Genomic DNA, 23,814 nt, shown 5'->3' with positions numbered 1-23,814 from the left:
GCTGTTTTTTTTTCTAGCAGACATAAAAAAATTGATCTGTCAGCAGTCTCAGCACCTCCATCGAAAAGGATGGCGATTATGAACTAAGAAATAACAAGGAAGAAGAAAATAACTTACATATGAACAAATGCAACAATGTATTTTTTTTTCTTTTAAATCATTTTTTGAGGCCTACACAAGTCGATACATTTACTTTCTGGACATACCTCCTATTACCATCAATGGAGGATTTCGGAAGCTCAGGATAAGCGACCGTCAATATCCAAATACTGCAGTACCGCAGAATTGGAAAATTAATGTTACATCACTTTTCAGAAGAGGCTCAATGATAATGAAATTGCCGCCAAATAAGACAACATTAACGAAGCGATATGATCGTCGTATAACACTGAAGGTAACCAGAGAGTTAACACCCAAGCAAGCCAACCAAGCCAAATATGAGACAACGGTGCTATGTACTCAGAAGGGAACTCTTCGAGTTTATTGAGAATAAAAAAATGTACACCAAAATGAAACGATAAAAGGCGTAATGTTGGCATGGCTCCAAAGAAAGTGGAAGGGTATATATATAAACCTTGCCGAAACCAACAGCAAGCAAAAATATTTAAAAGAGAGTGGCACATTTTTTTTATTCGCAGTATGCGAATTAAGAGGATTACTTTGAAAGAAATTTTATACAAGTACATATTGTGCTGAGCTGGGGGCATTTATTTGTAGGAATTTTTGATGATTATACTTCGATCAACAATATTTTCCAACAGAGAAGTAAGAACTATGAGTTGAGGATGGCAAAGTTCCTCTTGCGCTAAATAGGTCTTCGTTTGATATTTTTTTAATCTTTCGTCGTTACTGAAATATCGCATTATGCAAGGAAAATATTCCCATGACGATACATATGAAATTTTTCTTAAGCTCTTGGAATATCTCTTACCTATATATGTATATTGATTTACTGTAAATAATAAACTTACCCTATCATTTCCAATAATGCAAAATTCTGGTAGCATTTGCACGCACAAAACAACATTATACATCAATCCAATACAATGTGCCGCCAAAGTCATTGGTGCTAACGATCTTGTCTCGTTCGTGATAACAAATAGCAACACTCTACTCGAATCGAGCAAGGCTGGATTATACAAGCTTGTCCTCGAGTCCACATCATCATCCCTATCTCCACTTTGAGTATTTACATCCACCCCTGACTCTCCACTGGACGATTGTTTAATTCCGTTCAAATCTTTTATGGACTCCTTGATGACCTCCATTTGCGTTGGTAAAATGCTTTCATGCAATTGCGGCATATGATAAGTGATACCCTTCGAATTGAAATACGAAACCGCATAGTCCTGTCGCCATTTTGTTCGCAAAAAACAACTTCCGCCCAGATAAACGTCGCGGAACTCAAGCCCGCTGAATGAGTCACAGAAGTTTGAATTTATTGAACTGCCGCTTGAAAATACGGAATCGTTGGAATCGCTTTCTTCACCGTTCTCTTCGCTTTCTAGCAGATTTAGACGCAGGGGAATCCTTAATTGTTTCTGAGTTGTAATTCCTCCCGTAACGGGTTGCGGTGAAGATGTGCCGCTGTCTCGATTGCGGAATAGGTCATGGCGATCATCAGGAACACTCGTACAACTGCTGGCTCGGAAAACTTGTTTTGTGAAAGTCGTTGTGGTGGAGATGAAAAGACTCTCGTCTATGGTACCAGACTGGATGCCTTCTGTAATGTTAAGAAACGGAGATTTAGCATCTTAGCCAATTTTTGGATGTAGAAATTGTAACTTGTAATTGTACATTTACAGCTTCATACACTTACCCTGCATATTAGCTAAGAAAATTGGAGGTGGTGGTAAATTTGTACCCTTTATCGGTGATATACACCCACTTTCATAAATCTCTTGTTGTAAAACAGATAAGTACGCTGACAACACACAGAACTCATCGAAATTCACATGAATTTCATTCTTATTTTTATTATTTGTACTTGAAGTTGACGAGACGGATGATGACAAGGGCGATGATTTTGTTCTAGATGACGATTGATGTGATGACGATACTTGTATTGTTTTTGTCGATGAGTTTTGAGCTTGATCTTCTGCCTCTAAGATTTCTTTTAGTGAAGTAATGATTGTTTTTAAATTCTCAGTGGCAATTATATTGTTTGGATAGCCAAGGAAAGAGAGAGCTTGCTGACATTGCGGTAGTGTGATCTCGTCAGTGAGCAGTGTTGGGGTTGCGATAACTCGTTCAAACGCTCCACGAACAAATCTAGAATTAGTAGAGAAGATTAGAAATGTAGTAATGAATGATTCAAAGAGAACTGGTAATGAGGATGAACTTACTTCAAGACTCTTGGGATATTGGACGGCGGATCTCGAATACCAGACAGGATTTCTCTAGTTCGTTGTAAACCGGACGGGATATCATTTAGAACGGGTAAACCACGACGTGTCACAATTTCCCGTAGGATTTGTTGATTTCTACTTAAGTCTAGGTATTCTCTGTAAGAAGAAAAAAAAGGATAAGTGGTTAGATAGGATTGACGGAGTTTCTATTCTAATTCTTCTATTCAATCTTTTATGGAGTATAGGGCATCCACACAGTCTCTCTTTTGTGTTATTTTTTCCCCAATTAGATTGTCAATGAGACTGCATTTCATTGTACACAAAATCGATTTGAAATTCCTTACTCCCGCAAAACAGGATTAGAGACGAAGACCTTCACTTATATGTAGGATTAAGGAACCCTAAACTTTGAAAATCGGCTATAAGACAACGTAATTCGCAAAAGGTGTGTGCATATCTAATTCTGGACCGATGCCGATATGTAGAATTGAAGGCTAATCATCGATATAATTAAGAAAAGTGAGGGATTCACACAAAGATAAGCGTTGTTCATTATGAAAAATGCTTAGTTCCGACAATAGAACACGGGAAAGTAGATCCCTGCAAAATAGTTAGCAGGGATGTTCTTAAAGGTAGATGTTGTTACACCTGTTTGAGATAGGATATTCAGTAGTTCAATGAGGAAAATAAATGAAACAAGGCATTAAATAGAAACGATATTCTTGATGAGCAGCTGTGTGATCTTCAAAAGAAGCACAACTCAATGACGATATCACGAATGGCAGTTACGATGAAAGTTCAATTTTATTTTGTAAATTATAACATTAAAAGCATGTTCCATAAATGTAGGACAGGGGCTTCTAATCAGAAGTGTGCGCGTATGTGTACAGGGTCGGTTCTGAAAGCAATAGGACAGCTTTTTTCTCGAGCGAACTGCGGTCTGCGCATCCAGGATCGATGGAGGAGAATATTGTGAACGTTGGGAAAAATTGGCGCTGATACTGTGAACCCCTGCCTCGAAGAATAGAAAGATAACTGGAGTAGCGATATGCGATCAAATTTTGTGTAAAACTTGGTCAAACAGGCAAAGAGACTCATAACATGAATAAGGAAGCCTACGGTGAAGTTGCTATGGGTACGTAGGATGTTTTTAAATGGCACAAGCTGTTCCGGGAGCGTAGAGAAAGAGTGGAAAATGACGACCGCCGTGACATCGCGGCAGGAAACTTAGGAATGAGAAGAATGTGGACGAAGTTGGTGTCAGAGGAGTAAAAGAAAACCGAAGAGCAATCTGCCAGAATGTTCTTCAGTTTGTGAATGAAGACCCCGAGTTTTTGAACAATGAAGCGATTCGTGACGAGACGTGGGCGTTTGAATACGATCTGGAGACCAAGCAGCACAACTCAAAATGAGACACCCCTTCTTCCCTACGACGCTTAAAGCACGAATGAGTGGATCCAAGCAAAAATACATACTTATTTGCTTATTTAAGCGACATGGAGTCATCCACAAAGATTTCGTACCGCTCGGACAAACAGGAAGTCCTCGCAAGTCCGCGAAAGACCATTGAACTTATGATGGTGAAGAGTGGGCCAAATATTTTTGAAGCAAGATTCATCAATATAAACGCCGCAACAACCGACGTCCGGTCTAGGCATGCCTTAGCAAGGATCTCTAAATATCCCGGTCTTATGCCGAGGTTTACCAAATCGATATCGCTGCTAGTTGTCCTACACCTACGACTACACCTTCGTTCCATCCAAGGCCGCACCTCTTGGAAGATGGAATATCTTTTGCAAATGGCGTCGAATACCATTTCATTTGTGACATTTGTAAAGTCAACATAAACTCCTTTCCTTGTCCTGGAACTTTCACACAGTCTAATTGCACCATGCAAAATTATCACATTCTGCATAAGTGCTCGATGTTGCGGGGAGTTTTTGGCGGATTCTGCCAGTGAGCTGACACTGCATAAAACCACCCGAGCTCTTCCATATTTTTTTCAAGTAAGTAAGATCGTCCGAGCCTAAATGCTTGGCATTTGGTGCTAATATTAGGTAAAATCTGGCATCTGCCGAGATTGTGACGACTCGGAAAAATAATAATCGTTGACACGGCAGTCCAATTGGCCAGCGTGTTAGAGCACTTCATTCAAGACAACAGTACACTATAGGAGGCAATGCGGTCATCATTGCGCTGGCCTGTGATTACTGCCCTGATTTGATTCAGGTCAACTAAGTCGACTGGTAATCAACAGCGTGGAAATCGGTTGCAGTAAATACACCGGTGCGGTTTAGGTTCTAGCGTGTAGAGTGTGATATGAGTTGTTTCGATTTACATAAATGTATTCACTTACATACTCCACGCTACAACACACGACTGTAACCGCAAGTGTTAATAATAAGGTTTCGTACTAGGGGAGAAGCATCTCATTAGCTGCCTCACCAAAGCAATACGCAGGTGTTATGCGCAAAACGCAGCATAGGTGCGAACTATACAAAAAGTGCCTAATGTTTTGTCAAAACTCATCACGAATGTTCATCTTAGTGGAAACGTAAACAAGCAAGGACCCTGAAAGTCTTTCAGGGGCATGATGTGGAGTTTACTTTGGAGGTGATATTGGTCCATTCTTTTAAGAGAACAGACAAGTCAAACCATTACTGTGCATGGTGAGCGGTACATAGCCATGATTCATGAGTTCCTGTATAAATTCGGACGGAAGAATATGTAGCTCTAGAAGGATGGTGCAACCATATGCGGAGGCCGACTTTTCCAGGCCGTTTGATAATGCCTTTCAACGATATTCACTGATCGACAAGATTACTAGATTTAACCGTTCCAGACCTCCTTCTGAAGGGTTTTTGAAGTCACGGGTCTCTTCAGATTCTGTAAGACCTTAAGAAGAACATACGACAAGAAAAGCAGATCTTATCGTGAACAGTGTTGCAAAAAAAAACTGGAAAACGCTCGAATAATAATTAACAATGGAGGCGATCACTTAACTGAGATTATTTTTAAAACGTTGTGAAGTTAGTATGGTTTGGCAATTCACCATAGATAGATTCACCTCGGAGCAACGTTTGCAAATTGTTCAAATTTATTTTGAAAAACATCGTTCAATTTACGATAATACGTTTGTTCTTCACGATAATATGCATTCTGTATGACGCCGTACAGTGCACATTCATTAAGCGATTGATGGTATTCAGCGTAATGTTGATGATGATCCAAATGCGTTAATTCCTGATCTTGTCAACAATTAAACTTGTGTCCATTTTTTTCAATAATGAAGTGCGCTACAGGTTAAATGGTTACGTCCTTACACAGACCTGCCGCATTTGACCCAATGGTAATCGGCAAACCCTTGTCGATACTCCCATACGTTTTGAAAGGGTCACCGTTGCACTTTATGCTCTTGTAAAAGCAGTGAATCATATGAATTGGTCAGAACGTTACAGCCAACGTTGAATGCTACAGAGACATCTTTACTATTTACCTTTTTCGTGCCCTAATTAAAAGGCATTGAGATGTGGTTTCAGCAGGACGCCACAATACACAGAGCGTGCAATACAATTAATTTATTAAATGAAAAATTTGACGAACAACAACAACAAAATGAATGTGTTAACTGGCGGCCACGTTCTTGAGATTTGTTTACTGTAGATAATTTTCTCTGTGGTTACGTGAATTCGCTTGCCTACGCCGATAGACCAGAACCAATTGAGCACTTGGAAGCCTACATTCGACGCGTTATTGCCGAAATACAGCCTGACTTACTTTTGTGAACATATTTGAAATCTGTCTGACATTACTGCCATAAATCTGCCAAATAAAGGCAAAGCTAAAGCTCTGCAGGACTATGAAATAAAAATAGCTGGACATAACGTCCCACCCCTCGAAGACCATGTCGTAAATTAATATGTCTTCTTACAAGGGCTTAACTTTTCACTTAGCTTTGCACACTTAATTTCAAACTCTACAGAAAGAAATATATTGATATGCAAAAGATTGTAATTTCCCAATCTATAAACAGATAAATACTCACTGTTGCGATATTGGCTCATTCAAAATGCTCTGATCCGGCTTATATGGGTGCAATACAAGCACTAAATGCCTCGAATTTTGTCCAGCTATGTGAGCAGCTTCTATGGCACCTGCTGACGCCCTTGTTTCTGAGTCCATTACGAAAAACAATACGCGGGCTTTTTCCTTCGCTCGATGTTCTAGCTCGATAAGATCAGGTGTCCAATCAGATACTTGCTACAATGATTAAAAAGCAATTTTTATTAAAATTTAGTATTTAGCATGATAAGGCACTAAGTCAGACGATATGTATCTTCATATGTACAACTTACAGGATTGTAAAAAGATATCCCCAAATCTTTCAGCGTTGGAATCGCAACATCTGCTCGCCAAGTTGTCGGGTTGCATGATCCGCCAAGAAATACTTCAGGCGCGTTGACATCAGTCGAAGGTGGTGAGGCCCCTTCCACTGACGACGAGGAAGATGACAGGTTAATCTGAGGTTCGATAACTTCGTCATCGTCGCTGCGAGAGCTAGCTTCGAAGTCAGTGCTACCAGACACTCCGTTCGCTCCATTTCTAAGCTTGGAATTACTACTGCTGTTATTTCTGCTGGATTCCGTGGAACTGAATGTGGTTCGACTATTACTGATACTGGCTGTTGCTGTTAAAGTTGGTCTTGAGATTAGAGAGCTTAGTTTTTTGGTTTCACTTGACGATGAAAAATTGCATGATCTGAAATGAAATTTAGACAAGAAATGACAAAAGTGTATTAGGTTCTTCTATGTTGGCACCCTTTTGCACGTGATCTTGCGTGTACTATGCTTTTGAGTACCTTGTAAAGTGCTTGGATGAGAAAAAGGTGGTCATCACTCGTACTGTAGCTTGCACTCCTTACACCATCACATACCATACATACACACTTTACACAATTACAAAACTTTTCCATCAAATGTTGATAGCTGGGTATAATAGTTGTAGAGAGGCATTTATGCACCTCAAGTCCCATATCAATCGGCACGAAGTTCAACGTTTTTGAGGTGCATGGCAATTTCCGTGGGTGCAACAGTCCAGTCCAGTTATCAGGCTTCTATAGCAACATCGTCTTTCCACCGGCTTTCAGTTCGACGAGATATTAAACATCTAATACCTTTCAATAGAAACAAATTACACTCAAATGTCTCCACCCACAATCATTCGCACATTTGACAGACAATTTTCTATGCTATGACTCCGCCTCAAGGATCTGTTCTCACGTGGCAAGATTGAAAAAAAAAATCTTCCTATTTAATGGGTATCTTGCAACTAACAAGAGTATCCGTTATTATTCTTATGGTTTGCTTTCTCCTTCTGTTGTAAAGTTTCAATTCCTAAAGGGGAACAAATACGATAGATGCACGCGAACAAATCGAGGATTATGGGCGTAATGTTTGAGTGTGACAATATGTAGTTCCAGTGACATTATTCTCAGAATTTCGTTATGATGAATGCGTCTCACTTTCACCAACTAAGTACAGGCAAAAAATTGACAAAATTATTCTCCTCTCTCGCAATATTTTTGAAGAAAAAAGGATGAAGGATATAGTTTCAAAAACTGCCGCGAAGCCTGGATTGACAAATATCAAGATGATGCTCTGCTGCGTTGGAATTAGAACGAAAACATCCCCTGTCAATTATCCAAATCTGTCCAAATTATTAATTCTTAATTCATCAACTAATTTTGAGAAGGGGTTTTTAGCGAGACAATGCTAGACCACATATATTGGCTGATTCGGGAGAAAGCTAAAGAGTCTATTCGGAAAGTTGCGATCTATCCACCAAACAACGCCCACTTGCATTGTTCAGTTTTACTATCTTTCCTTTCCTTAACATAAAAAATATATTCGGAAAGGATAAAAGGCCTTCGTGGGATTTTTTTTTCGGTCAGACGCGACAGAACTTCTATAATTCTATGGTCTTCAGGTAATCGATTATAATGAACAATTTCGTTAATGTTATTGAAGATAGTTCGGACAATAGTGAAAAAATCAGAACCAGGAGCAATAGTAAGTAAATAATAGGTATGCAGTCCAATCCCATATCGATCGTGAATATCCTCATTACGGATGTGATAATTGCATATTACGCCACTCATACAACGCAACGTCTTCGTCCCCATTACCGCAAGACACCCTTCATTGTTTTTACAGTCGGCCAATACACAGAACCATACAGGGTAGTAGGGCGAAGGACACTACGGTAAGTTTTGGATTTGAGACGTTCTAGATCAGCTTTAGCAAAGCTTACCTTATTTCACTGTGGGTCTAATTCCGGCCAGTTACATTTTAAGCTTTGCCTAATCTTTCATCAAATTAGTGGTTATGCAGTTTCTGAATGGTTCAGGAGTGCTTTGTCAAAAATTTGTGTTAAAGCGCCTCTAAATTGGTAACTGTTGCCATTAAATTGTCATGGCCATGATTCTCTCTGCGAAATATATGGGAGATAAGACACTGCTTGTACCCTGAATTCAGAGCTTCCTGTGTTCTGCTGATTTGGGTGAACGAAGAAATTGCATCGTTTTTCTTTTTCTTTTTCAATCTAGAACTTCTCATTAGTTAGTTGGCTTCACTTTAAGGCATGTAAATCGAATACCAATGGATTTATCTAAGAATGTCCTAAATGATACAAAGGATTACAATTTACACAAAACTCCCGATCTCATCGATTTCGAAACTACGGAAAATATGACCCGCGAAATTATTTTAACTGGACAATGCTGCATTTACACTGCACTTGGAAAATATTTTTAAAACCAATTCTGTGAAACACAAGCCCCAGTTTCAGAAATGCCTACACTCATCTGCTAAATAGAAACTCTATTCCAGGACTAAACACATTAACTGCATTGTCAGAAAACTCGTTCCAAAAAAAAGCATGTGGCTATCACAACAGTACAAAGAAAATTGTACCAACAACCACCTAACTTAAATCTTCTACGCGAAGGGGCTTATTGGTTACTTTTCGAACATCTCGAACCTGAAATACAATTGCAGTCGCAAAATCTAAAAAAAAATCCGACGCAAGCAGCATCATATCGTTCGATAAATCTGCTTCCAAAGTGCTTGAAGAACTGCTGATATCAAAGATTTGGTCCTTCCTAACAAGTTGTAATCAAATCCTTGACCATCAATTTAGCTTCCGAGAAAAGCATGGCACAACGGAACAGATTCGCTATATCTTCCCAATAATGAATGCTGTCAATGAAAAAAAATATTGCGAGTCCAGATATTCCCTCTATGAGCCTGCTCACAATAGAAATTAATAGTCATAGTAGATATGAGAGATATGATTAATTTGCTGCATGGCGTTGCATATTATGGTGTCAACAAGCATGGAGTAAATAGCATAATAAAAACGAATGACTTGTGAAATGGGAAGTAGATAACTTGATGACGAAAGCGAAAACTATAATCAATACTGATTCAAGTGGATTTTCCCGAGGAAAATCAAACTGAATCTCAATCAGTTACGTTGTAGGAGTATTAGAACGGTTTAAGGGAGTTGGCTATACCTCTTTGTAGAAACAGTTTGTTCCATAGTGAAGAGACTTGTTCTAAATTGGAAAAATCAAATATTCCATACAGAACAAAAATGCTTTGGGGTAACCAAACGACCATCCCGAGGCGACACTTGTCAACTATAGATATATTCTACGATCAGAAAGTACTGGGCATGAATACAAAACTGCCTTCATTTTCACGCAAATTTATATTATCTCCTTCAAAATAACATCCATCTGAAGCCACATACCTGTACCTGTGCCAGCGATTCGCCTACTCATTCATGCACCACTGGTAGGCCGCTATAGATATGACCTTAAGCTCTCCCGTCAAATTCTTTTTTCCACTTCGGCTCCTCAGATGATTGTTGAGTTGATTTGTCACCATGTCAAACTCGTAGACCCACGTCTCATCATTACTAATTATACCTTCCATGAACGTGGGGTTAAAAATCATATCCCCAGAAATTGTGTTTCGATATTGTTCTTGAACGAAATTCAGGTCTTTTGGAACGAACCGGGATGCGTAAAATTCCCACCATAATATGCTGGTGTTCTGAGGTGGCGGTGAGGAAGACGGGGATGCAACCCTGTTGGCCAAACCGAAACCAAGTAGCCGAGGAGAATTTTCATAGTGGGGACACAAAACATATTTACTTTGATTTGCTGGCCGTGATGCAGCAGGCAAATGCTCCAAAGTCCTATTAGGGTGATCAGACCCGAGTCTGCACAGGGACTCGTCTGAAATGGCAATTGGTCACGAAACCTTACCTGGGGTATACTGGTATCATGGGAACCGGAATAGCCCCTGAATTCACATGTTTTAGGAGAATTCCTGTCTCATGTGCATTCAGTTCAGTTAATGCGATTGGTCCCCCAGTAGGAGTTTCATGGGATTGCGATTACAAAGGAACAGAGACCTTCGGGCCTCAGCATGGTGTTGCGTTTCAACACGAGTGGCGTACTCCTTAGCTGGGTAGGGTTTTAACTAGATCTTGTATCCACCACTATAAATAAACTGAACCATGCACTCAGTATAGACCAATACTATTGTGCTTGTCTCAGCGGGGCTCTAATTATGTTCACAAAATCAATCGGTGTCTTAAAAAGACCGTGGGACTTAGTCTAGGAAATAGGTACTCAAGTAAAACCATAGAGACGTAACCACAATTTGCTGAGCCGTTTCATATTTCTCTTAGGCTGGTATGACGATTTCCAAATACCATTTCTCTCTCCTTTTTTGACGTTTTTGTCAGTGTTTGACGTGAATGGATACCTCGTTCCGGAGCAAATACTCTACCGTTGTACAGCCAATTTTAAAGTCTTTATACTGCTTGTATGCCCGAGTATTCGATAGAGCAGACTTCCCGAAGGCTTTTCGCAACATTTTGAATGCGCATACGAAATTTGGCTACCAACACAAACTTCGCTCGACAAAACTATCCTACCTCATTAAAATGTTGCAAAAGGTAAAAAGTTGACTGATGCAAACAGGCGCCAAGCAGATACTAATGATACATTGGCGCTAAAATATTGACATGTCAATTAAGGTTTTACCAACTTGAAAAGAAACCATTATTACCGGTTCTGTCATGTGCGGTTCATTTAAATTAGAGATTCTCGGTACTTTTTTGATACTTTTTGCAAACAGATGCATGCCACTACGATCGCTGGTTCAAGGATTTGATCCTTTTTGGCCCTGGATTTCGCAACAGAGTGGGCTTATAAACCCCAATAGCAACCGAAATTGAAATAAGAATATTAACAAATCAACCGGTAAAACGAGAGAAAGAGAGAGGGGGCTTGACCGCGCAAACCTAGAATATGCCATCGAATGGGGGCAAACCACGTCAAATCACCTCTTTACTGGGTGCTCAGCCTTGGATGAAACTGAGCATGACTTCTGAAGTTATAAACATGCCCTTCGGTAACAATTCTATGGAGACTTTAGAAAATGACACGAAATTTACCCCATCGAGAGACGTTTTTCGGTTCAGCATATTTATCAGACTACACATATCGCATCCATAGCAAAACCTCCAATTTTCCAAATGGTCTATTTGGACGCCAAACTAGAAGTTGACTCCATCCTAAATTCGAACAACTGACGTCGTGAAGTGTAAGTGGTCAGAAGTCGGAACGGGACCAACTAGTCATAGTGGTTTTCTGTGTCCAACTGTACAGATCCCGCACTGGAGTGTGGATTTGGAACAGAACCTCCAACTCAGATCTAACCATTTCCTGATGGTATCCGGTAATGTCGATTTCGATAAAAGTGTTCCAAATGCTAGACCATCTTTCGGATGTTCTAAACGTAATATTTCAAAGATTACCTAGCCCTTTAGGCTTGGGTATAAATTCGTCCCAGTAATTTCAAATTTTATAACCGATCCCGAAACTGATCTTTAACCTGCTCTTGCTCGACCCAATCACTTTCTTTTAGGATTGGTAGTGCTTCCAGTACTTATCACTGGCATTTTCACTGAACAACATGAGCATTTATTTAACTTGTAATATCTTCAACAAAAGGCTGACATGGAGGGTACTTAGGATAACTTTTACTACGACATTATTGTCGGGGTCCAATTGGTCAAATGGGAAAAGAAGTTTAGTTTTACTCACTATTCTGTTAAGGGAAAGTCGCACCACGTCCTTAAAGAACTATTGTGCCTCATATTTATTATATATTGTCATCTATGTATTTTATTAAATGAAAGATATTCACGTAGTCTCCTTTGTTATTTGTTCTACATCAAGGAGGCGACTGTTCAGATACATTTACTTTTGACAGAACAGAAGGAAAAAACTACCCACACAAAAACTCGTAACCTAGACCAGAATTTGGATCAGAAACGCCTCCTTCGCCTTCCATGCGGGTCAAGGGATTCCATGTTATTTTTGTTGTCATATCTTTTTTAAAATGGATGGATCACGGACTAAAGAACTAAGATCAATAGAAAAAATATTTAAAATAAATAAACTACACTAAAGAAACTGTACAACAAGGACATTATATCATCTCTTTATAAATGGATTGAACTTAGAAATGAAACAAAAAAGCTCATGCAGCTATAATATATATCTCCACCTATGTCGTTAGATACCAGCGTTGCTAGATTAGTTTATCGCGGCTTGTATTAATTTTAATTCTTTACATCACTCTAGAGCTTTATTAAGTTCAGATACGCTTGAAGACAAGCCGACTGAACGAATGCTTAAAACATTGTTTGAAAGACAAGGGAACAACTTTTTTAGGCATATTATATCTATAGCACGTATCTTCCTCCGTGAAAACTTATCAATGAGACAAGACCTCTTCCCAAAATTCACATTATTGACACTCACCTGAATCGCTTCAAATCGGCTGCTAGTACACAGAATTCACCAAACGTGAGGCCGTTCAATCTACTTCCTTTCCGGGCGAACGCCTTGGCACTTTGTAGCATTTCACTAACTGACAGAAACAATACAAATTAGCATTTCTCCTCGCAAATTCAAACATGATAACACTCACTTTGTTTCTCGCTCGGATTAAATTGTAACTCATGGAAGAGCTCTTGTAATCGATCCGCAGGTACTACATTACACCTGGCCTTGGCACGCCACGCATTTAGGGCCTCCCTAAAAACAGCAAAAAAAACACCAAATTAGAAATGATTGATTCGAATTAGCCACCTGCGTCACAAGACAAAAAAAATTAAGCACTAATTTTAACTCACTCGGTGTATTCAAAACAAAGAGAGCCCATTTTGTTAAATACCGCAAAGTATCTAAAAATTTAATTTCACTACAGAAAATTCACTAAAGAGACCATAATTTTGTCTGTTTTTCCAACGTCTAATTCACATTGAATCGATGGGTCGCACTTGGTTTTGGCGAAAAGCGCTGAAGTTTAGCGAGACTTTAGCGAGACTCACGTTTCTCGAGTGGAATAACGTAACGTCTAAAATTGTTGTATATTCGTAGATAGTGTGTGGACAAAATCTTATCTTATCGTTCAATAAAAGGCCACAGCAGTAGTGACGGTCATAGCAGTTTTTTCTCTTTCGCTGTTTTTCCGCTTGGCTTTTCTTTTTTGCTCGATTCGGCCGTTTCATGAAATTTAGAGCAAATACATACTTTCACGATAGTGTAATCGATCCGCGTAATGCAAATACGCTGCTGTAATATCCATGTGTACACAACGGCACTTCAGCGACGAGCATTTCAATTTGCAGTAATGCTGAGAACATCGCTTCAAAGTTGTTCCGAGATTAGCTGACGAGTAATCGACCATTATCGTTATTAGCTTGTATATTGATAAATTAAAACGGATTCAGGCTGATGCGCCAAGTGATATTATTCTGCAGTTGAATTGAACTTTGATTTCAAACTCCCACACATTCGGCATTTGTTGCACAGAATGTGAAGGTTGCACCGAAAAGAAGAAGCCTTACTTCACTTGAAACCTAATTTGCTGGCACCCCTCCCTGGAAGGTTTCACAAAATTCGTGAATCATTTTCAAATAAAAATGATGTCAACATGTCTACCTTCCATTTGTAAGCAGTAATCGTAACAAATAGCGAAACAAAGCACAAAATTAGACGCTTCGCATTGTAAATTCCGAAGCAATCAAATCACATAAATTAGCCTGACTTGTCCATCTAGGAAGATACTTCTCAAGGTAAGGCTCGTTCAACTGCTGCGACACCACAGCCGGTGGCTTCCATATTCGAGCATATGATATCAGTCTGTGGGAATTTCTCCTCATCTGGGGTATGTTATGGGCGCTCAGCGCGAGTGTATCTGTTCCAGTCTACTTTGTATCCACAGAATATGCTAAGTCTACTACACATCGCCAATAGTAGACTCTACATAGTAGCTCACTATCCAATTAACCTTTTCTGGACGTCCGACTGTAAGCCAGAACGATTATGGTACTGTAATCATTTAATCGATCACATGTGCACAATGAATTCGATGATGACATCATGAGCGGACAACAACACAAGAGTATTAACAACCAAACAAATATTTAATCCGCCTCGTTTGTGGCAGCAACAGGTTGTTATTGTACAATTCGCTAACGGATCACTGAACTAACCGCCATATGTTTCGTTAAATGTTCGCTTCATGCACATCATGTACGTTACTTTTTTGCAACAAAATTTTGATAGAACTTTGATCAGTGTGAAACATTAGAAATATAGCAGCTTCCCGATGCAATAAATTTGAACAAATCAAAATCAACTCTTATGGGAGAGCGAAAGACCGAATTAAGATTATAGCGACTTCGCTTATATGTAAATTTTTAGTCATCGTATTGGAACTGATCCACCAGGCACTCCTGGACAAATCGACAAAACATTAAGTTATTTGACGGCTCTCCAAAAGTGGGTATCAACACGTGTGACTACCGTGCTCGCTAGTTTAGGACTCTACCTAGAGGGTAGAGGGTCCTTGGTAATTTCCAACCCTGCCATTAACACACCACATCCCTTATTCCTGCCGTCCCTAAATATCGTTATGCAATGAGTTAGAAACTCCAAAGCAGATGAAATTATAGTAAAAACGTTAACGGCCTGATTTGCAAAGCGATAATAAAGAAAAACAAATCGGAAACCGGAAACTTAGCAAAATATTTGGGTACAAGATTGAATAGATTAAATAATTTGATACGAAAGAGCCAAATTTGACATTCTATAATTTCGTTAATAAAGGTACGATTTCCACCAAACTTTCCAGTATGCTGCTTCATAATAAAGCTGATATTACTGCAAATTTTACGGATCTGGAATAAAAATAAGGGGATTTCGCAGTAAATTTTCAATATATACTATCATTAACTGAATTTGGGCAGATCAATATCTGCAACGGAGAACATTTTGGAGGCTAGATACCATGCGCACGGAACACCACAATTTTTTCAGATTTTTCGATTGGGTAGTTTCTTTCTTTCTTGTAGTAATTGACCCGTTTCAGACCCCCGCACACTCTTCATCTGCAACTAACCTAAAACTAATATCTCCTTTGGACGGCTATATTCGGAATAAAAATTCACCTTTCTTTTAGGTGTTTGTAATGCATAGCATTCGTGAGGGTTCACAGTTCCAACCTTTCTAACGAATTTCCTCCGAATAGTTATAATCGTTTCTGAGAAAAATGCGTGTCACACACAGACAGACAAGCAGATGCCAGAAGTCGAAACGTCAAAATCAAAGAGGGTGACTTCAACGCGCCGCCTGTGGATTGGCGCAGTCGAACTACTAAAACCAGGGGCCGTATTTTGCTCGAAACTTTTGCGAAGCTAGATTTAGTGCTTGCAATACCGGAAATGTATCTAATTTTCGAGGAACAGGGTCGGGCTTAATATTGTATTTGACACATTTGAGTACCACATTTGCGAAGAGAATGGTCTGGCTCATCAGTGAACACTATACTCGTAGCGACCACCAGGCAATTTTCCTCCATTCGAAATTAGGTCACGCAGCGAAGAGCATTTTCCCGGAGCTGGAAATAAGGACTGATCCGTGAAAGCGTTTGAAGGGGATGCATTTACAGTGATGCTATTTGGAGGCCATGATCTCGTTGGAGTGGCTTAACAAAAGATAGCACAGATGATGAGGTGCATAATGAGAGTATGTAATACTGCCATGCAGGTGGCGCTCAAACTATTGGCGGGACAAAGAAATCGTGGAATTGCGAGCTGCATGCTTCCGAGCAGGAAGTATATGCCAACCATTAGAGACCAGGATCCAGAGGGAAACGGGAAGTGTACGCTAATCTTCGAGGTATGCTTAAGTAGGCTATACGAACCAGCAAGCGAGAATTCTTTAAGGAAATTTACGCGGAGGTAGACCAAAACACCTGGGGAACACCACCCAGGGTTAATATGAAAAAGATGAGGAGCCAACAGCCCTGCCAGCATCTTCTTCTCGATATATGGTAGTGTCAGTGCTCTTTACCCCGAATAAAGGAAAGCGCAAAAAGTATAAACAAACGTTAGATGTCTTCACCATACCTGGGGTAACTGGGGAGGAACTTGCAGAGATTTGCCGGAGACTCGATGATAATAAAGTTCCCAGTTTGGACGCTGTTCCCAATAGAGCCCTTAACCTCACAGGTAAGACCAAACCCGACTGGTTTATCAGCGTATTTGAGGCATATTTGGTAGAAGGAGTTTTCACCACTCGGTGGAAAAGACAAAAACTAGTTGGCTGCCGAAGTCCAGTAAACAACGGAAACACCCATCATCATATCACCCAATTCGTCTTATAGACACAGTAAGAATGATGCTTGAAAGGGTCATCTAAATAAACTTCTCCCTATCATAGAATGTACAGATGCTCTATTGGAGTGACAAATTGATTTTCGTGATGCTCACTCAACGATCGACACCGTAGACGTCGCAGGGGCCGCGATGTAGTCTAATAAATTCTGGGCCGTGATAATACTGGATGTCAAAAATGCGTTCGATTAGGCCAGCTATAAGAGGATAAAAAGTTCATTGGTTAAATAGGTGTCCCTAATAATCTGACTAAGCTCCTTGAAAGTTACCTCTCAAGAAGGACACTTTGGTATGATACGGATGAGAGACCCAAGCAGTACGCCATCACATCAGGAATACCACAAGGTTGGGTCCTTTTCTGTGGAACGTGATGGACAATGGGGTCCTTGTCCTTTCTGTACCAAATTGGGCAAAACAACTTGAAACTGTGGGCTGCTAACTTTACCACCCCATCGAATGCAACCATTAGTGCAGTACTGGAACAATTCCAAGACGGAATTTAGAACCCACTAGGTCAGAAATTTAGCGCATCGCAACAAAAATATAGCGCTTATGATAGAGAACTCCTCGTAATCAACGAGGGAAACAAATACTTTTATTTTGTTGAAAGGTAGGATTTTTACGATCCATAAACCGATTATTTCTGCTTTTAATCAACACGCAGGCAAAACACCCGCAAGCACGCATGGCAACTGGAATATATTGCACAATTTTAAACCAATATCGTCCATGACGACCTTAACACCAACATTAAACCCGTGATAATCTCTTCAGCTCACATCGCTGACGCACAATGCACAGAATTACAGCAAATTCTGCCAGAGGAAAATTCCCTTTTTTTGGGCACAGTGATCAACAGGAATAAAATATTTTGCTGCGACATCCGTATTTAGGCGTAGAGTCTTCGACCAGTTCCACGGAATCTCGTACCCAAGCGAGCATGCGACCAACAAATGACTCCGCTAGAAATATGTTAACTGTGGCCTGGCATGAACAAAGACATCGTAAGATGGCCAAAAACTTGCTTAGCATGCCAAGCGCCTAAGGTCAACAGACACCTTAACATTTCTAGCAGACGCACGTTTTCAGCACACGATGGCCAATGAACATACCATACATCGACCATACAGATCATCGATCAAAAAGGACTCTAGCTAGGAGTCAGCATTATTCAAATCATTACTGCGACTTATCCATTGTAAACGTCCCAGGAGAACGGTTTACCATCAAGAAGCAACTGTTATACCACAATAGCATGCACTAGATAGCAGCGCTACCCACGGTACTGTTCGGCCAATTCTATTGACGGGGAAGTACATAAAAATGACAAACATTGAATATAAGAACAAAGAATTACGAATTCTACCACAACAGAAGATTAAATAACAGAAAATGAAGCAAAGTAAGGATTTGCAGTAGCACAATCACTTATTATAAAATGTCAATTATGACATTCCTAAAAGTTAAATTAAATTAAATGGTTTATCTACTCAGCGTAGGTGCACACTCTAATGTAAGGAAAAGACGACACTGTAAATGGCAAAGCCATCCTAAATTTAAAGTTCGAACCGACAAAGCACTCCCTGGGAACACAACTTATAAAAAAGGTCGAAAAATCGAAGCACCAAACCGAGTACGTCGACAACAACTTCCGTAAGTTACTGGCGGCTAAAATCCCAACATTTACGGCTGATTATAAGCAATGGAAATTTTTTCATTACATTTTCTCAAATGTAATTCATATCTGAGCAATATTGAAAAAAATGCAGTACCTTCTCACTCATCTGGAAAGTGACGCAACAGTCCGACGGCAACTATGAAATGGCTTAACAGCTCATTCAGGCACGGCTTCATGCCTTCGCAAGATAATAAAAGAACACTTAAATTCCATAATCGACGCAGGCAAGGTTGAACCAGTACGAAACAGTTTAGTAGAAGCCAATAACCTGTTAACTGATGAAGAAGCTAAATAATGAGAGCCGCAGAAGTGGGTCTTCCTCTAGATAACTCTCTTCGATCGAGGAAGCGCTTTTCGAAAAACGTCAGGTAGTCAGTAATCAAGTATTAAGCGACGTTGACTGACCAAAGTTGCATACGCATCTGCACAGTATATTCTAGTACATAGCATTTAAGGGCTTGAACATTTCAGCCAGGTCTGCTTTTGTGAAACAAAACAAGCTATGCATTAACTGAATGGGCCACAAAAGCGACAAGTTTTACTTCATGATGTTTCCAAAAAGGGACAAGAGGCTGAAGCCCAACCATGTAAATTTCAAAGCAGTCCTATCTCAGAACAGCGATGTGTTATCACCAGAAAAGGAGCGCCCAGACTGTTTGAGGTGAACTGCAATAAAGAATCAGTAACATATTCTTTGTTTCCACATGAGGAAATTAATAAAAATCTCGTACTAGCAGATCCGACTTGCCACACTCCTCGCCCAATCAATATACTCCATGGTACTACATAGTTTTAAACAGCTTGAAAGAAGAGGAGCCAATTCAAATTTTTAGGCGGATTACAACTTGTAAGACCAGTACTGTATTAAGCTTTCAACCATTCTGGGAAATCAACAGTGATCACCTGCTACAAAACGAGCGCGAAGCACATTTAAACTCTACACGTTAATGGAATAGAGACGGGAGATACATCGTCCGCTTACTACTCAAGGATGATCGTAAGGAGAAGCTTGGGCAATCCATATAATTTCCACTCAGCCCTTGATGGAGCATAGTGCGTCAATCGTGCCATCGTTCACAGTTTGTTGAAACGCATTTCAACTCCCTCCAGGACTTCCCGAGAATCTCCCACTCCCCCTCCATTGTTCTGAGCGTCTAGGACGACCCGCTCACCGACTATCTTGCGAGAGTGAATTCCACTGCATGGCAATGGTGAGATTTTTCTAGAAAAAGTTAATCAACCCCCTCCCCCCACCCGCAAGTTCACTGCATGGCATTTCTACATAGTGGAATATTTAAAGTTGCAACAACGCCGTACAAGAGAAAAGCATAAAAAGCAACACAATCACTAAATTACGGGTTGTGTTTGACGCATTTTGCGAAATACGCTCAGAATTGAGTCTTAATGATGTTCTGCGGAGAATTTAAAAACTCCGGCAGGAACTTGGACAGATTTAGATAAAATATTTCGATGAATAGATGTTGCCGAGGAAGGCAAAAACTATCAGCATGTCTTATGTTGTCAACATCCTCAAGTTCCTATTGAGGAATTCGTATTCAACACGGTTATCTGCAATGAAAGCTTTAAAAATAACTAGCAATTGAAGAATGGGACATTGCTACACTACACAGAGCAAGGATTTTTATATGGGTAATATGCTTGCAAGAGCCGATACGAGCGCATAGGCATTTGAACTGCAGCTTCATTGTATATTTCTTTGCAGACAACCCCCCCCCCCCCTTTGTTTCCAGGACAGCTTGAGTGGTGGAATCTGTTACCAGCTGAAAGTAACTAGCCGTAGTAAATGAACAAATGAATGGACAACGCGATGGTTGAGGCGGTAGAGCATCGGCATCTCAATCTCGTTGCTCTGTCGTTGAATCCCAGTCATCAAGGGTGCCTGTTTTCGCCTCATATTTATCTCACTGCTGTGAGTTCATCACTTGCACAGCATTAAGTGTGTTGATAACGAAACTGAAGCACAGTCTGGATGCTCTATACCCCACCAGGAAGTAAACAGGAAACACCACCCTTTGTAATCTTGATTCGTCACTCTTTGGAGCACGCTTTACCAGAATAAAATAACACAGATCTTGTTATTTTATGGCGAGTTTATCTCCTTGTATTATACCCCTGGAGATGATGAATATACCGCGATTTGTCTGAAAACACGGCGATATTTGTCCTAGCACCTTTACTTGGAATTCAGTCTTCACCATGCAAAGGAAATTAGCCTGGTAACCCACATGACTCCGTAACAATTCAGCTGGTATACCATTGATTTCTTACGCCTTATTTGAATTTTTGGTCACTTAAGAATGGGGATGATCTTTTTCATTGAGGACAGGCACACTTGATCGAAGGGTATTCCGTCATTTGATAATTCCGGATTGTTTTCAATAAATTTCGAAACTTTGTGTATAACATGCTATTGCTACTTTTGACCAGATTTAGGGATGGAATATATATTCAAACTCCAAGATTTTACAAAGAGGTAAAATTAGGCCTTCTTTTTAGACTGAATAATTTCTTAGAAATAGTCCTATATCATATTTTTTTATTTAAACCTCAAATAAATTATCTTTTTGAGCTTTCTAAACTACTTGAAAAGAAAACGTGACATTCCTAGGTACATTCCAATGGGCATACTTTAAGCTATGTGCATATATGACTATCGCTAAAAGAATTTTACCCACTCAAACAACATCTTCAACCCTTGAAAACATTCGCACCTTTACCATATATTTTCTCGGAAAATGATGACTCCTAACAATCTTTTCGTTTTAAATAATATGAACATTTTTTTTTCAAAATGATTGCTAGTCAGAGTGAAAAACAACTCCGGCTCCGGCTAAATCCTATCATCCGCTTTGCGCCCAATTGTTGTTTATGTATAACAATATAAGTTTGTTTAGTTCCAGCCCAACCCAATGACATTCCTCTGCGGGTTTCCCAAGAAAGCAGATGTTTTCACTTTGCTTAAATTTCACATTCGGTAACGCTCATCTGTAGTTTGCCCCCAATAACCGATAATTCTGAATCTCACTCCGGCAGTCAAACCAACGTCAAATTAGCCCCAGTTCATGCAAATTGCAGAAATCTATGTGCACGTTCCAGATGTAAATAGACGTGTTAATCATTGTTATCTTCTTTGAGATAATCAAAACAAATTCGTAAGCGCACCTAATAAGTTGCCTCTGTTAGTCTGTTTACTGAAGCTAATATCGCATCTCCGTATGCTGTGAAAACATTCAAGAATCTTCTCTTGAACTTAAATTACGTCTATTGACTCTAAATGACTCCCATTATAAATTACAGACGTGAGAAATCTGAACAATTGTTTGGTATTGTGGCGCGTAGTATGTGTATCTTCCTCAATGAATGATGTGGAACTGCGAAAATGATGTTACTCATATTTTGATCGGTAAATACATGAATTATCTGGCTTTCTTGAAAAGATAGAGATGTAACTATATAAACATAAACATGTTATGAAATTATGCTTATTAAGGTAGTCTTTCTGTGATGGAGAATGAGTAACCCACTTATGGGTAAGAAGTTCTGAAGATGAGGAAAATTTTTTCATCTTATCAGAAGAATTTATGGATCAAGGGATTTCAGCCAGACAGGGCTTTGGCATATTTATATTTACATATTTAGAGTCTGAGACGATAGAAAATTGATGACTAGAAAAACAAATATGGGAAAGATATGTCAACGTGGGGACATGGAAGCAGATTATACACAAGTGGATCATCCCTTAACCAAAGACGAGTTAACTGTCTGAAATGCGACTATTAGTATGAGTGACTTCATGGGTTCCAAAAAAGGGAACTGACTAATATGTCATCGACACATCGTATTGTTTATATAGCCTGCTTTAATGAACGTTAAGTCGAAAATTGATGTAGCCTGTGAAAATACATATTTTTATTAAGAGAATTTGAGGAAGAACATCTGTCGTTACGGTAGACATTCTTAATGTTCACTCAGCCGCTATTTTTGTTGAAAATAATTTGTAAATAGTCAGGCTAGAAGTCTCCTGTCAATAGAGAAAAAGTCCATTTTCCAAACTTGCAGTAATTTGAATATGGACGTACCAACACCAAATGACCTAATCAAGACTTTAAAAGCTCATTTATCATTGTTCATTTATAATTCAGCGGCAACATGAAACCTTACTAACAAATGATAAATTACATATCCATTAGAGAAATTAATTGAACTACGCGAATAATTATTAGGTCGGTCGCCCACAAGCACTTAAAACTAAAGCATATCTTATGAAAATGAGACTGCTACCGCCCATTATGGGTAATTGTCACGGTTTTCGTTACCGTCACTGTCACCATACTCGTGATATGATGGGCGAAAATCTGTTTTTTCTTCAAGTATCATGTCTCCATATTGGGAAGTGTATAGAATGTGGCAAGTTTAATAATTTGCAGAAATCCTACAAAGTCGCATAATAGCGACCCTATTTGGTAACAGCAACTGGGCGAAAAATATCTAGCTTGGGGTATTGCAAGGTGTTTTTCGGATCATTTTATACGCAAAGAGAACTTGGTTTTTGAAATATGATTCTAATGATGTTTCATTTTCCTTTTTATATTGCATTTTTGAATGAAACAAGTAAATTTATTTCATTATTCATCTGACATTGGCAAGGTGTAATGTTTCAGCGCCAACTTCATCTTTTTCTTCAGTCTTTGTCCCGTTCACAAGCAGACTTGGCTAATGTTTCAGCACCAATGCTCTCCAGTTAAAAGTTACACGATTAATCCATTGAATGTGTTCCAAATCTATATCTCCATAATTTTATTACCCCCCATATATAGGATTTTTCTCAAGAATAGGACAAGTTGACAATGAAAGTCATTTTCAGCTCTACCAATGACAACTGCATGCCTTTTGTTCACTCTAACGTGGATTGTGCGACTCCTGTTCAGTGGATTTAAA

General features: G+C 39.5%; 1 protein-coding gene across 6 annotated transcripts in view; it reads right to left on the bottom strand.

Annotated features, from left to right (window-relative positions):
* The window catches only part of LOC119653148, a 240,302-nt gene that overhangs the window by 6,350 nt on the left and 210,138 nt on the right, over window positions 1-23,814 (bottom strand). For 4 of the 6 annotated variants that reach the window (XM_038057685.1, XM_038057688.1, XM_038057686.1 and 1 more), the window contains 7 exons: window positions 13,424-13,530; window positions 13,255-13,363; window positions 6,704-7,106; window positions 6,394-6,608; window positions 2,346-2,504; window positions 1,820-2,271; window positions 972-1,723 (listed from right to left, as the gene is read on the bottom strand). In XM_038057685.1, the coding sequence (XP_037913613.1) occupies window positions 972-1,723; window positions 1,820-2,271; window positions 2,346-2,504; window positions 6,394-6,608; window positions 6,704-7,106; window positions 13,255-13,363; window positions 13,424-13,530 (2,197 nt within the window). Of the gene's footprint in view, window positions 1-971; window positions 1,724-1,819; window positions 2,272-2,345; window positions 2,505-6,393; window positions 6,609-6,703; window positions 7,107-7,206; window positions 7,513-13,254; window positions 13,364-13,423; window positions 13,531-13,628; window positions 13,863-23,814 lie in introns of those variants that run through there. The other 2 variants (XM_038057687.1, XM_038057689.1) reach the window with 2 other exon arrangements.

The sequence above is a fragment of the Hermetia illucens genome, chromosome 3 (genome assembly GCF_905115235.1).
Source record: "Hermetia illucens chromosome 3, iHerIll2.2.curated.20191125, whole genome shotgun sequence".
NCBI classification, from domain to species: Eukaryota; Metazoa; Arthropoda; class Insecta; order Diptera; family Stratiomyidae; genus Hermetia; species Hermetia illucens.
This window is presented reverse-complemented; position numbering and strand designations above follow the sequence as displayed.